Source organism: Anabrus simplex, chromosome 3 (assembly GCF_040414725.1).
Source record: "Anabrus simplex isolate iqAnaSimp1 chromosome 3, ASM4041472v1, whole genome shotgun sequence".
In the NCBI taxonomy this organism is placed as follows: domain Eukaryota; kingdom Metazoa; phylum Arthropoda; class Insecta; order Orthoptera; family Tettigoniidae; genus Anabrus; species Anabrus simplex.
The window spans coordinates 81,333,817-81,347,339 of NC_090267.1; the positions used below are offsets into that span (position 1 = coordinate 81,333,817).

The 13,523-nt window shown below is 36.3% G+C and overlaps 1 protein-coding gene across 3 annotated transcripts in view; it reads right to left on the minus strand.

Moving 5' to 3' along the window:
- The window catches only part of Scm (Polycomb protein Scm), a 478,066-nt gene that overhangs the window by 394,709 nt on the left and 69,834 nt on the right, over nt 1-13,523 (minus strand). For all 3 annotated transcript variants that reach the window (XM_067142594.2, XM_067142591.2, XM_067142593.2), the window contains one exon: nt 1,165-1,313. In XM_067142594.2, coding sequence (XP_066998695.1) covers nt 1,165-1,313 — 149 coding nt within the window. The remainder of the gene's footprint in view (nt 1-1,164; nt 1,314-13,523) is intronic.

The following is a 13,523-nucleotide window of genomic DNA, read 5'->3' on the forward strand; positions in this document are numbered from 1 at the left end:
AAGGCTATACTTTTGTCTAGTGTTTTTTTTTTTTAATAAGATGTAAAAGACTGTAAAAATCTTCTTTAAGCACTAATGGTTTAACATTCAAACTACCTTTTCACTTGTTTGTATCACCCATTTAATTGTAATCACAGTTCAATACGGACCATTCAAAATGAAATTTGTATCTCTTAATCACCCATTCATAACAATCAGTAAAAATTCACACAAAATAAACAATATTGTATATACAAATTTATGTATGGAAATAAGTGATTTGAATTTGAGGATGTTCTTATAAAATAAAAATAAAAGTCATTCTATCACTAATAAGCTGTTCTCTTTTTTAGGTGGTGTCTGTCTGTCTGTTAGGTCATCAGCCCAGAGGCTGGTTGGATCCTCAGATAGCACCACCAAAGGTTATGCGGTTATAAGGAAACCGCAAAAACCAATGACAGCACCAAAATGAGGCGTACTAGGCAAGACGAGGAATGAGGTAGTTTGCCATTGCTTTCCTCACTGGGTCAGAAAGTGCTATTGCATCACGACTGACCCTATGAGCAACACCTTTCATAACACTCAGATTCACTAGTCGTGCTCTGAATGCCATTACTCAGCACCACCCATACCCCAGCAGCTTCCATATTGTCACAGCCATGGATGAGACTGGGACTTCCGTGGAAGCTACACTTTACTCTGGCCTGTGCCAAGAGATGGATACAAAAGTACTGTATCCATCAAGAAATGGCAGCAGGCAAATTTTAGGTGGTACTAGTGTTTTATAAATGTATATCCAGTGGTTTAGGCTATTTGTTTTTTCAAGTTGCTTTACGTCACACCGACACAGATAGGTCTTATGGCGACAATGGGATAGGAAAGGGCTAGGAGTGGGAAAGAAGCAGCCGTGGCCTTAATTAAGGTACAGCCTGGGCATCTGCCTGGTGCAAAAATGGGAAACCACAGAAAACCATCTTCAGGACTTCCAACAGTGGTTCTTTTCTATCTAAAATAAATTCAGTCATCTGACTTGTGAGTGCAAGGGTAAAGAACAGAGGAAGAACATCCAAAATGTGCACCACAGAAACCTGAACTGATCCATGCATGCCTTAGAATCCCTCCAGAAATTGCACTGCCCAGTTGATCATGAGAGAATGTGCTCTAATAAATATATTGGTATCCTACCTTAATATATGCTTTACGGAACTCAGAAAGGCAAGTTTCTGAGCAAAACTCCTTCTTGCCATGTTGTGTAGGAAGCACATACTTTAGAGGCTGTTTGTTCTCACCGCACCAGGTACACGATGTCTTGTTCTTTGGTGGCCGCCCAGGACCTGTGGAGAGTGAAACATGGCGGCTGCCTACAAAACAACACAAATCTCTTGTACAAAAGGTTAGGATGTGTTAAAATCAACCAAGCTATTACACAGCAGGATCTACATCATGCATAGTTTGATGGAACTACTCAACCAACAACTAATACAACTCATATAAATATCTCTCTCTTGAACATACAAACATATGCACTGAAAGTCCTGCTTTGCTTGTTAAAACAACAATCATAATAGTGATAGACATATACCGGGTCTAGAAAAATTCTATTTGCAAACTTTGTGGGATAACAGAAGAGACCAAAGCAAATATGTATCGTATCAGGTACAGCTGTCAATAAAAAGGGAGACAGCTCATTTGAATGTAAGCCCCCCTTGATGTCCCTTTGCTACTATTTGGAGACAGGCAATGTTACATGTTGTTAGAATACAGTCTGACATGGCCAATTCTGCATGTTACTATTGTGGCGTAGTGGTAATGAGTTTACTGGTATTCATAAGGCTGTGCGTCTGAACACAACCTACTGTTTGTAATTTTCTTAAGAGAAAGAAAATATAAATGCTCCTGTCTCTTATGACTGTTTTAGTAATTAGCACCAGGTTCATGAATTCACTATGCCATGACTTCATAATTATTTACTTATTTATTTCTTAAGCAAGGTTCATGAATTCACTATGCCATGGCTTCATAATTATTTACTTATTTATTTCTTAACTCTCTTGGAGCCAGGCGGTACTGCGAGCGTCCGCCCTTTAAATTGCCAGAGCCGATGAGATCGGCCTTTAAATATCCGTGCGGAAGTTGCCAGAGCCGATTACATCGGCCGGCTGAAAATTCTGTGATATACATACTTTTTTGGCAGTCTATAGTGACGTGCGTACTTTTGTGACAACCTGTAGTAAATGGGCTACAAGATATTGTGTGCCTGACCTTGCTTTGGAATTTCTAAGAGGGTGTTCTAGCTTTCACAAGAGTTGTTTCCTGTGTTTAGAAATACCGCTAACCGGTCAGTACAAGATTGCTCCTTGCAGTGAGTGGATTCTTGACAGCAGAATGGCAAGTAGTTCACGTGATATATTTTCAGCAGGTATTGATGACGATAAATTAATGGAATATTTGGAACAATGCGAAGTGAACGCGGATGATTTATCGGATAGCGATAGTGAATTTAGTTCAGAGAGTAGTGATGAAATTATACCAGACACGTCCCCGGGATCACCACAGCTAAAGAAGAGGCGTTTATTTGTTTCTAATGGCAGTAAGGCTACTGTGAATACTGTTGTTGATGAAACTAGTGATGACGAAGATGATGATGATGATGATGATGATGATGTCTCTGGAGAACATTTTGTGGAAATTTCTCCCAATGAACCTGACAACGTCCCTCAGTCTCCTGTTTCGTTCATGGAACTTCCTGGACCTAAACATGCCCCTGCGCCTGATTCTCCGCCCATATCATACTTCAATTTATTTTTCACTTTTTCTCTGCTAAACCTTGTGGTCACCGAGACCAATCGCTATGCTGACCAACTCCTTACTTGTAATGAACTGTCACCTAATTCCCGCTCTCGATGTTGGAGACGCACTACAATTGACGAAATAAGGGCGTTCATAGCTGTCATCATGAATATGGGACTAATAAGAAAACCTACCATTGTTTCGTACTGGAGTACTGTAGACCATTTCATTACCCCTTGGTTTGGTGAAATGTTCTCAAGGAATAGGTTTCAGCTTATTTTGAAATTTTTTCATTTAGTTGACAACAGTAAGCTTTCTCCTCCTGGCTCTCCAAACTACGATCCCTGTGCTCGATTCCAGCCTCTTGTAGATCATGCTAATAGGCTATTTAGACATCATTATACTCCTCATCAGCAACTTTCCATAGACGAAAGTTTAGTTGGAACTAAATGCCATACACAACTACTCCAATACATGCCGAATAAGCACCATCACAAGTGGGGGATAAAATTTTGGATGTTGTGTGATGCAGTTAGTAAGTATTGTGTTGGTTTTTATACCTACCGAGGAGCAAGATCCACTGAAGATAGAAACGAAATCAGAATTAATGGACTGGCCTACACTGTAGTGACCAAACTCATGTCCCTAGGGAATTATTTTATGAAAGGTTTTCACGTTTACGCAGATAATTATTTTATGTCAATCCCCCTTGCAAAACATTTATACTCACTTGGAACATTTATTACCGGCACTATACGAAGAAACAGGAAGGGACTACCAGATGCTGTGAAAAAGCCATTTAAATTAGTTTGTAATAAATATTTCAGACAGGGGCCAATTTTACTAGTGGGATCCAAACAGAAAAAATCTCAGAAAAATCAGGTGGTGCTTATAAGTACACGCGGAGCTGCGATAGAAACAGAAGTGCCTGCAACTGCTAGAAACATTAATCAACCCAAGAAGAAACCTAACGTGATCTTAGACTATAATCGTTATATGGGTGGCATTGATACAAATGACATGATGGTGTATTTTTATTTAGATGAACGTAGAACTTTGAAATTCTGGAAAAAAGTTGCATTCAATATAATTTCGAGAATGGTCTTAAATGCTTATTTGATGTATTTAGAAAACTGTAACGGAAAGAAAATGACTAGGCTCCAGTTCTACTCCAGTATAATTGAATCTCTGAGTACTGAATGGTTTGAGAATAGACAAAAGATTATCACGAATATTCCCGTGTGTGGCGTAAAACTTTTGTCAGGTACATTAGAAAGACGGTGCGTTGTATGTAGCTCTCCGCAACAGAGAAAGAGGTCGCGAACTGTGTGCATCAAGTGCGATAAAGGCCTGCATACTAAATGTGCAGCTCTTCATAAATGCCCTAAATAAACAAAATATATTTTAACTTCTACTTGAACAAAAAACAGAGATTTTATATGACGTTGCGTTACGCTTTCTATTGTTCCTATTAGTGTTAGTGATAAGTGATTAGTGTTAGTGATAAGTGATTAGTGTTAGTGTAAATAACCTTAAGTGCTTCAACAGTGGTCTCAAACTTTGAACAACATTATATAGCGGTGACGAGTCTTCTTATCAAAAATTTTCGGTGAGTAAATTTATTTTGTCATTTTCCTTCTTTTTTACTAGTGACATAGTAAATTTGTGTTTGCATTTTTTGTTTTTCTTTTTCTCGTTCAGAGCAATTATTCTGTTCATAAATGAATTTTCTATCATTACGTAAATGCCGGTCCCCACGGGTCAAGTGTAGTGTGCCTGCCTCTCACTCGGAGATCATGGGTTCGATTCCCGGACAGGTGAACGGTTTTTACCTGGGTCTGAGTGTTGGTTCGAGGTCCACTCAAACTAAGTGATGACAATCGAGGAGAGATCTTAGGCTAAGAGAGCTACCTTGGTCTAGAAAACCATGAATAATGAACGAGAGAATTCGTCTCACTGACCATGCGTCACCTCGTAAACTGCAGGTCTTCGGACTGAGCAGCGGTCGCTTAGTAGACCAAGGCCCATCAGGGCTTTAGTGCCATAGATGTTTTAATTACGCATATTGTATTGTACTGTATTGTAAGTTGTTTTTAAAAATAGATACTGAAACAGAAAACTAGAAAAGGGGATTTCCGATAAAATAAAAACTATAATCTCAACTATTATTTTTTACTTTTTAATAACTCAGAACTATTTTTATACAATCTACACCACATAAATAAAATTTATCTTAAGTGTTTGCCATACATCGATATATACATGAATGTTATCGGTGAGTAAAATTGTCTTATTTTCATTAGGGACATACGTTTGAATTTTAATTTTTTATATTTTTATTTTTCGCGTTCAAAATAATCATTTTATAGAATTATATTTGGAAATAAATTCTGCATTTAGTCGTATATTCTTTTGTATCGTAGATGATATTTTCAAAGTAGATATTGAGAGAGAAAGTGCAAAAATGTTTTTCTCTTCCTAAAAGTAAACGTTATCGACAACCATAATATCAACAATAATACTTTTTAATTATTTATATCACTCTAAATCAGTTGTTTATTTTATGTAGTCGACGTGTAGAAAATTTCTTGCCGGTATTTGAAATACACCGGTAGATATACGCGAATGTTAAAATGCACGTAATTCTACTAAAAACGGCCTGGCACTTTACAGTAGTAGAGTGCAGGCGGAGCTCTGGCCTCTTCCAGCTGCTAGTGAGCGGCCGATCAGATCGGCTCCTGGCTCCAAGAGGGTTAAGCAATGGCAAAATTAGGGCTCATGGCCCTCTTTTACACTTAACCATGTAGATTACAATATAATAAAGAAATATTGAACTCAAATTAATTAGCTAAACAAGATAATAGTGTAACACCAAGATCTTGATGTCGGTGTGGGGGCTTGTGCACTAGTTGATCCTGAGGGGTATGCCAGCTCAGGGTTATCCACAGTGGATTTGCCTCAGAGTAGGGCCAGACTAAAAAGGTGTCCCTTGAATTGCCAATCACAAGTTTCGGGTCATAGTGAGGTGATGCGCAGCTACTGGGAGAGTAGTCGTTAGTGGCCCACCTCCAGATACCAGGCAACCTCTGGAGTATTCAGCCTTACCTCGGAATTCACAGCTCTATTATAATCTATTAACTTCATTTTTCGTACTGATAATTCCAATGATCACAAATGTAAAGATAGGAACTTTCCACCTAATCAATAATTATTTATTATAAGGTACTTAAAATAATTTTACATTGCAGTACCGGTTTCAACCCTATGTATGGGTCATCTTCAGCTACATAAGAACCTTAGTCTTATTAAAAACAACATATAACATTAAAACACTACTTATACTAATTATAAATGACTAATGCTAAATTACAATGATGTGTTATTTAACACCACAACAGCTACTGAGGATGACCCATACATAGGGGTGGGGGGGGAAAGGAAAAGGCAGACAAGCACACAATCTGACACAGTCCAACAGAACACAGTTATGAAGAGGGGAACATTCGCACTTTAATTAATGGGGCATCAAACTCAAACAGCTTGACCTTGAGCAAACCATAAGAAAATAAATTTTTTGTTCACAATATGCGATTTGCACCCGTCTCATTGTACAAACTCATCAAGACTATGATAATTTATTACCAAATTTCCTGTTGATGCAGATTTTACAAAACACAGTACCTTTTAACATAGTATTATGACTTTTTTTTAAATTTTTAATAAGAGTATCAACATTGTAACAATGCAATCAAATTAATGAGTATATGAGTGAACATCGACACTACAACGAACTGGTGAACATTTTAGACTTTCAAACTACTCTTTCAAGCATATTTTAACACCACAACACATCACTGTATTTTAGCATTAGTCATTTATAATTAGTATAAGTAGTATTTTAATATTGTATGTTGTTTTTAATAAGACTAAGGTTCTTCAGCAGCTGAAAATGACCCATACATAGGGTCAAAACCAGTACTGCAATGTAATTATTTTAAGTACCTTATAATAAATAACTTTATGGATTAGGTGGAAAGTTCCTATCTTTATATTTGAGATCATGCACAGCTCTGCCAAAGACTGACTATTTATTTCTGTAGCTACTCATGGGGCCAAAAAACAAATCCTCTTCTTTTTCAGAGGGTGACACCTGAAACATTCTGTTTTTTGTGTGTATATTTCATGTCATCATTATTTCTAATGGTTCTGGTATCTTCTTAAATTTGAACTGAAAGACTATCTTGTTACATGGTCTCCCCTTTTTTTTTTTTTTCACAAGATAACGTTAGATGTGCCATCTCATGATAAAGACATTTTAAATTTATTTTTCTGTTCCTTGATTTTAACTTCCTTGTTTTTCTTCCCAGTTTTATAAAATTGAGGCCTTGAGTCTATCAATTGCCTTCCTTGCTATCATATTTTTAATTGTTTTGAAGACATTTGTCTCGTCATATCCATTTGATTTGATACGATGTATATATCTTTTCCAAGGCACAGTGCCCAACTTTTTACTTTAGAATGCCTTCATTTCTTTCCATTGAGTGGTTACCAGTTAGTTACATACTTTATGAATGCGAGCCTGTTTTATTTTATTTAGCTGATCTTAACTTAAACGTATAGCTGTCACATTTCTTGTTTTGAATCTCTATTCTGTCCTACGTTTTCATATTTGTCTAAACTTGCTTCACATTGTAATGGGGTGTGATTTATCTGTGTTGATCTTGGAGTGCCTTTTATGTTACATATTGCACCTTGGGAAGAAGAGGCCACAAGTGTAAAAAAAGTCATAAATTAAGACTATTCTCCGTTAGATATGAAAGTGACAAATACGTTTCTCTAGGGCCATAAGTCGTACGCAAGAAAATGGAGGCAGGACAAAATTGTGTCCTTTTGGTAATAAGAAATACAAATGGAATTTTTATTCTATACAGCCACATTATCTTTATTATTTATTTATTTATTTATTTATTTATTTATTTATTTATTTATTTATTTATTTGTGTCTTGGTTGTCTTCTATGAAAATATATGATATTCTTTCTTTGAAATAAATCTTAACGGCCATATCTGCATGTTATGGCTCTTTTAGAATAAACAATATACCACACCAATGGCACATTTCGCCAGATGTTTCAAATTCTTCTGTTTTAGCTCCTTTTCCTGACTGTTACAGAATATTTTGTGCAGCTGAGTAATTACACTAGAAGATGTATAATTCAAGAACAGAATTTAAGAAAGCACTAGGAGCATCTGTACGGAATTATGTAATATAGATTTAATGTACTTATTTAGGGTAATCTTAACCAGTATATATTATGTGATGAAAAATGGAACTTTCCCCCCCAAAAATATTTTAGAAATGTTGCAAATATTCTGCAAGTTCACCAGCCATCTAATCACCTCGTATGGGGATATTTCTCAATATTTTACTATAAACGTAAGCTCTTTAACTTTTAATTTCACAATTTATAACATTGGTTGTGCTCTGACACATTAACTGAAGAGGCCAAAATAAAAATAAGTTTATAGTTTCTATATACATGTATAGACCCAAGTCATACAACAGAACTATAAATTTATTTATTTTTTTTTTTTGCTAGGGGCTTTACGTCGCACCGACACAGATAGGTCTTATGGCGACGATGGGATGGGAAAGGCCTAGGAGTTGGAAGGAAGCGGCCGTGGCCTTAATTAAGGTACAGCCCCAGCATTTGCCTGGTGTGAAAATGGGAAACCACGGAAAACCATCTTCAGGGCTGCCGATAGTGGGATTCGAACCTACTATCTCCCGGATGCAAGCTCACAGCCGCACGCCTCTAGGCGCACGGCCAACTCGCCCGGTGAACTATATAAATTGTTACTCATATATTCTATTCAATAAGGGATAATTTGTAGATCGAATGGGTCCACAATATACACAAACAATGAAAATCAGCTCTAAGATCAATTCAAGATTCAAGAATACTTGTTTATTATAAGGACATTGACACAGTCCAACAACACCATTCACAACAGTTGTAATGCGTTATTTTAATTCCAATTTTAAATGTGTAGTCTGACTCTTCATCAAAGTTTTAGATTATGACTTTACTTAAGACATACTAATTTGTAATATTTTATTGGTGGCCATATATATTTTAACCGTCCGTGGATCGATTCAATTAAGGGTTCGAAGATAGTGTACGTACGCCTCGGCTGGTGTCAACAGAGTTACACGAGTCTCCACTCATGGGTATGGACATTCGACGAACGCCAGTTATAGCTCATTTCTCCGTAACATTAGGCTCTTATCACTATAGCAAGAATTCATTCCACTTAACTATGTGAGGCTATTCTAATTCTTAATTCAACAAAATGAAAATATTGAGAATTCTAGTTTCTTGGAAGGATATTCCAATTTAATTAATCAAACATAAATGGAAATAAAATAACAATAATATCTGTATCACAACATGTTTGGAAAATAAGAATAAAACCGACATTGCATGCTTTGTTAGTTTGGATCGTAACACAATTAATCACATATTGGTAATAAACTAATTTAAATTCAAAACTTGATTTGTAACAAATCCAACATGGAACTTGCTGAAAGCTTATTTATCACAACACATTACATTATTTTACTATCTTTTCATTGTCTGCCAATCACAGAATTAAAATAAGAAATATTTAGTTCACTCGTATTTGTCACTCATTAGTCCAACATTTCATCTTTCTATATTCCATCAATATTATGACTCATTGCATGAATGAACTATCTTTCCAACTTGAGTATCCCATAATAACCTATGTCCAACGCTGTCGCTTGTTAATAACGTGATCACATACTATTCAGAGACATTGCGACTAATTCTAACAAATAAATTCAGGAACAGCATCTCCTGGAAAATCATAACCGCCACACCTAAAATACACAACATCTAGCTGATAACATCATTAATAAATAATAAGACTTGGAAACGATCCAACAGCATCTCGCTTCACCAAGATTATTCTCCTGAAAATTATGAAGATCTACTACTGTCTACGGAAATCCATACTACAAGCAACTACTTAAATATATACTAGTCATGCACTGCTTCAGGTGACAATAACATCACTTAAGTATGAGACATCTCATTACCTTCATATCAATGCCATCTACTGTCGAAAATACTCTATCAATGATTATCCATTCAAATATGTAACATTCGCATCTTATCATGCCATAGATTAATATTTTGATGACCATACTCACGTTTCAATACTATAATCTTCAGAACATTATGCAAAAAACCCTATCATCTAATCTTATCACTTGTCTATTTCCGGTGCCACTTCAATTTCGCATGATGAACATCTTATTTAATCATTCTCAACTTTTAATTCATTAAAATTCTCGAAGACCACACTACACTTCCATAATGCTTATTTTCAATAAATCATATATCACAGCAACCTCATTTTATCATATTAACATTCTATCGACGACCCTTCATTTACAATTCACAACACCTTACATGCACACCATGCCTATTCATAACTATCGATCCAAAAATATACAAGCACATATATCCGAAGAAACCATCTAATCATCAAATACATGTTAGAATCATCCTAGTATTAACTTGACGAAATACTCACATCTTCAACAAATCATACGCATACATGAAAGTTATCACATCAGAAGATCTCAAAACCAACACGTAAAGTACATCATCTCACAAGAATTATCTACGCAGTAACTGGTATATCATTTCAAATACGAGGATAATATTTCCTACATTCACGAATAATCTTCAGGAAATCCCAGAAAAATTACCACGAATATGTGCTTTTACAAGTTGAATATTGCACAGGAAACATAATTCCATCTCCTCATTGAAAACTTAACTGCAAAATTATGGATATCATTGAATATTTGCAACGATCACATTATGTTACTCAAGTTATATCTTAATTATGTCACCTCATGAAAAAATAAAGAAAAATCTACACTCCTACTCTGCATTCTACATGATAGAATAGAGGAAAGACAACATCTTCGGGTACTTATCGTTGACGGATTCTTGTGACTCATCTCCATCCTCTCACCTGGTTGAATTTTAAATGTTATTTCATTTCACCATAGTTCCAAACCTGTCAGGACACTAATCCTGTTCAAGCCCTCATGGTTGATTTGGTATGGTATTACAGTAACAATCTTCCACTTTCGTGGGGATTCTGACCTTGTTTCTTATGTTAAATGCTAGATATTATTATTATTATTATTATTATTATTATTATTATTATTACAATTTCTTTCAGTATTCCTCTCACAATAACTTCTTGAGTCTTACAATTTTCAGTTAGCTTCCTTCTTAAATGTACCTAGCAGTTCTTTCTCTCGACCTTCAATCTCATTTTTTTACAATATCATTGTTCACATAAAACAAAATCCTACTTAAATACAGTAGAAGTCTGTTATAGCGAGAATTCACAACAGCGAAAAATTTACTCGCTATAACGGATTGTCGTTATATCCGATTTTGTATAAAAGTCGGAAAACCCTTCATGCACTTTAAAATCGGTATGAAACGGCAATCCGTTTGTTCAAAACTTGCGTTTCCGCAGATTATATCCACACTACGGCTTACTTGTTTGTTATTTTTCGTAATCCGATACTACGTGAAAATGTATGTTTAATTTCATTCTGAAAAAAATATAGTTCCATATTTCTCCGAATCCAAGATGAACCCCACTTTTTCCTTCAAAAAATTTAAATCAGGCTCAAAAAGAAGTTTGTAAAATCATACAGGCCTACGCATTTTTAGACTATTTTTAGACAACGAACATTAACTTGCGTCACGCCGTATTTCCTTCTTTTTTTTTTTTTGCGGCTGCACAATTATACTTTATTTCCGCGGGTTAAAGGACCATTAACTTAACATTGGCATCATAATTTCGAAGAGAACTCGTTGAAAATTTTCCGGCAATACCTATTCCATGCGTCTCTACAATACAACGATCCATCGGGAAATTATTCTTGCTGTCTGTAAAACTGTTACTTTTACGCAGTGCCAGATATAACCGGCTACCGCTACACGCACGTCTCGCTTGTCGGGTGCGGCCACATTCAATGGCTAGCGATGTATAGGCCTAATCGCGAACGTTGAAAGTCAACGAACGAGTTTATTGCGCCACGGTATGGCCAACCGCCCTTGCGTTTTTCGTGCTCATACCTCACAATTTAATCGACTTCTTTCAAGCGTCCTTGTTGCGGACCACTGAATGCATTTTTGTACAGTACGCATTTTTTTGGCTCTTTGTCTTCACGCTAACTCCAAATATTGGCTTTAGTTAGGCCTATGCCGTATTTTCTTGCTGCTGCACAATTTTTCTACATTTCCGAGTGTTTAATAAACATTAACTTAAAATTGGCACCATAATATCAACTAGAACCTGTTGAAATTTTTGCCGGCAATACCTTTTCCACGTATCTTTACAATACGACTATCCATCACGAAAATATTCCTGCTCTCTATAAACCTTAATTTTACTAGCGTCAAGTACAATAGACGCGTTATGACTCTGCCACTGAGTAGACATGGTTTTTCTAAGAATTCGAAGGGTCACATGTTTTGATGCCATTCTGCAGATTTGAGAAACACACAGGCACTGTACACTGTACAACCGGTAGCGATGTGTAGTAAAGAGGCGGTCGTTTATTGTCAATGAGTTCTGTGCGCGTGTGAAAAGAAGCAGCGTGTTTACCCCGGTAGTTGCCAGTGGAATCCATTAACTTACTGTTAGGCTGCGAATGCAACAACCCTTGAGTTTTCGCATGAGATTCTGAGGGGAAAAAAAAGTCTTGGATTCGGAGAAATACGGTATCACTCCGGAGATTTCTGTGGCAAACACCTCAGCTTTCTTCTTCAAACAGCGTCACCTAACCTAACCGTGTATGTAGCCTATCATGAAAACATATTTGAAACGCATGTAGGGGAAATAACCTCCTCGAGAAAAATTTACATGTAAATAGCCGTAACTAGACGCGAGAAGATAAGAAATATCCTCTGAAATCAGTGATGTACTCTGCCATATCTTGAGGTGTATGACATTCTCACGTAATTTCCGTATATAACACTAAAATTAAGATATCGTTTATTCAGTCTTTATTTTTACGAGTTAAGAACTGCTATCGGCCACGTTATTTACGCATTTATTACGAAAACGTGTTATACTCTTTCATTTCGAATTTTCTTTAGAGAACAGCAGTCGATGGGTATTACTAATCAACTCCATCGCCTTTGAATGTTAACGAGAGCGCTCGCAAATGCACAAAGTGAGAAAACTATACTGTACCGAACATGATCGATCGCATTTTGTTAGAAACGTTTCAGTTTTCTTATTCAAACAGCGTCACGTATCCTCACTTTACCGTACCGGTACTATACGTATGACGAAAACACACTTCAAGCGCCAGTAGAGAAATTATACCTTTCTCATTATACATTTTCATAATAGCCTTTCCGTAATTTAACCAGACGCGACAAAATATAAAGTAACCTCTGCAGTATTTAGCCTCAAAATTAAGCGGTCGTTTAGTCAGCCTTCATTTTTAACGAGTTAACAACCGTTATCGGACACGTTATTTACGCATTTATTACGAAAATATGTTCTATTTCATTTCGAATTTTCTTTACGGAACAGCTGTCGACGGATATTACTAATCGACTCCGACATCGCCTTCGAATGTCGACAAGAGAAATCGCTAGTGCACATAGCGAGGAAACG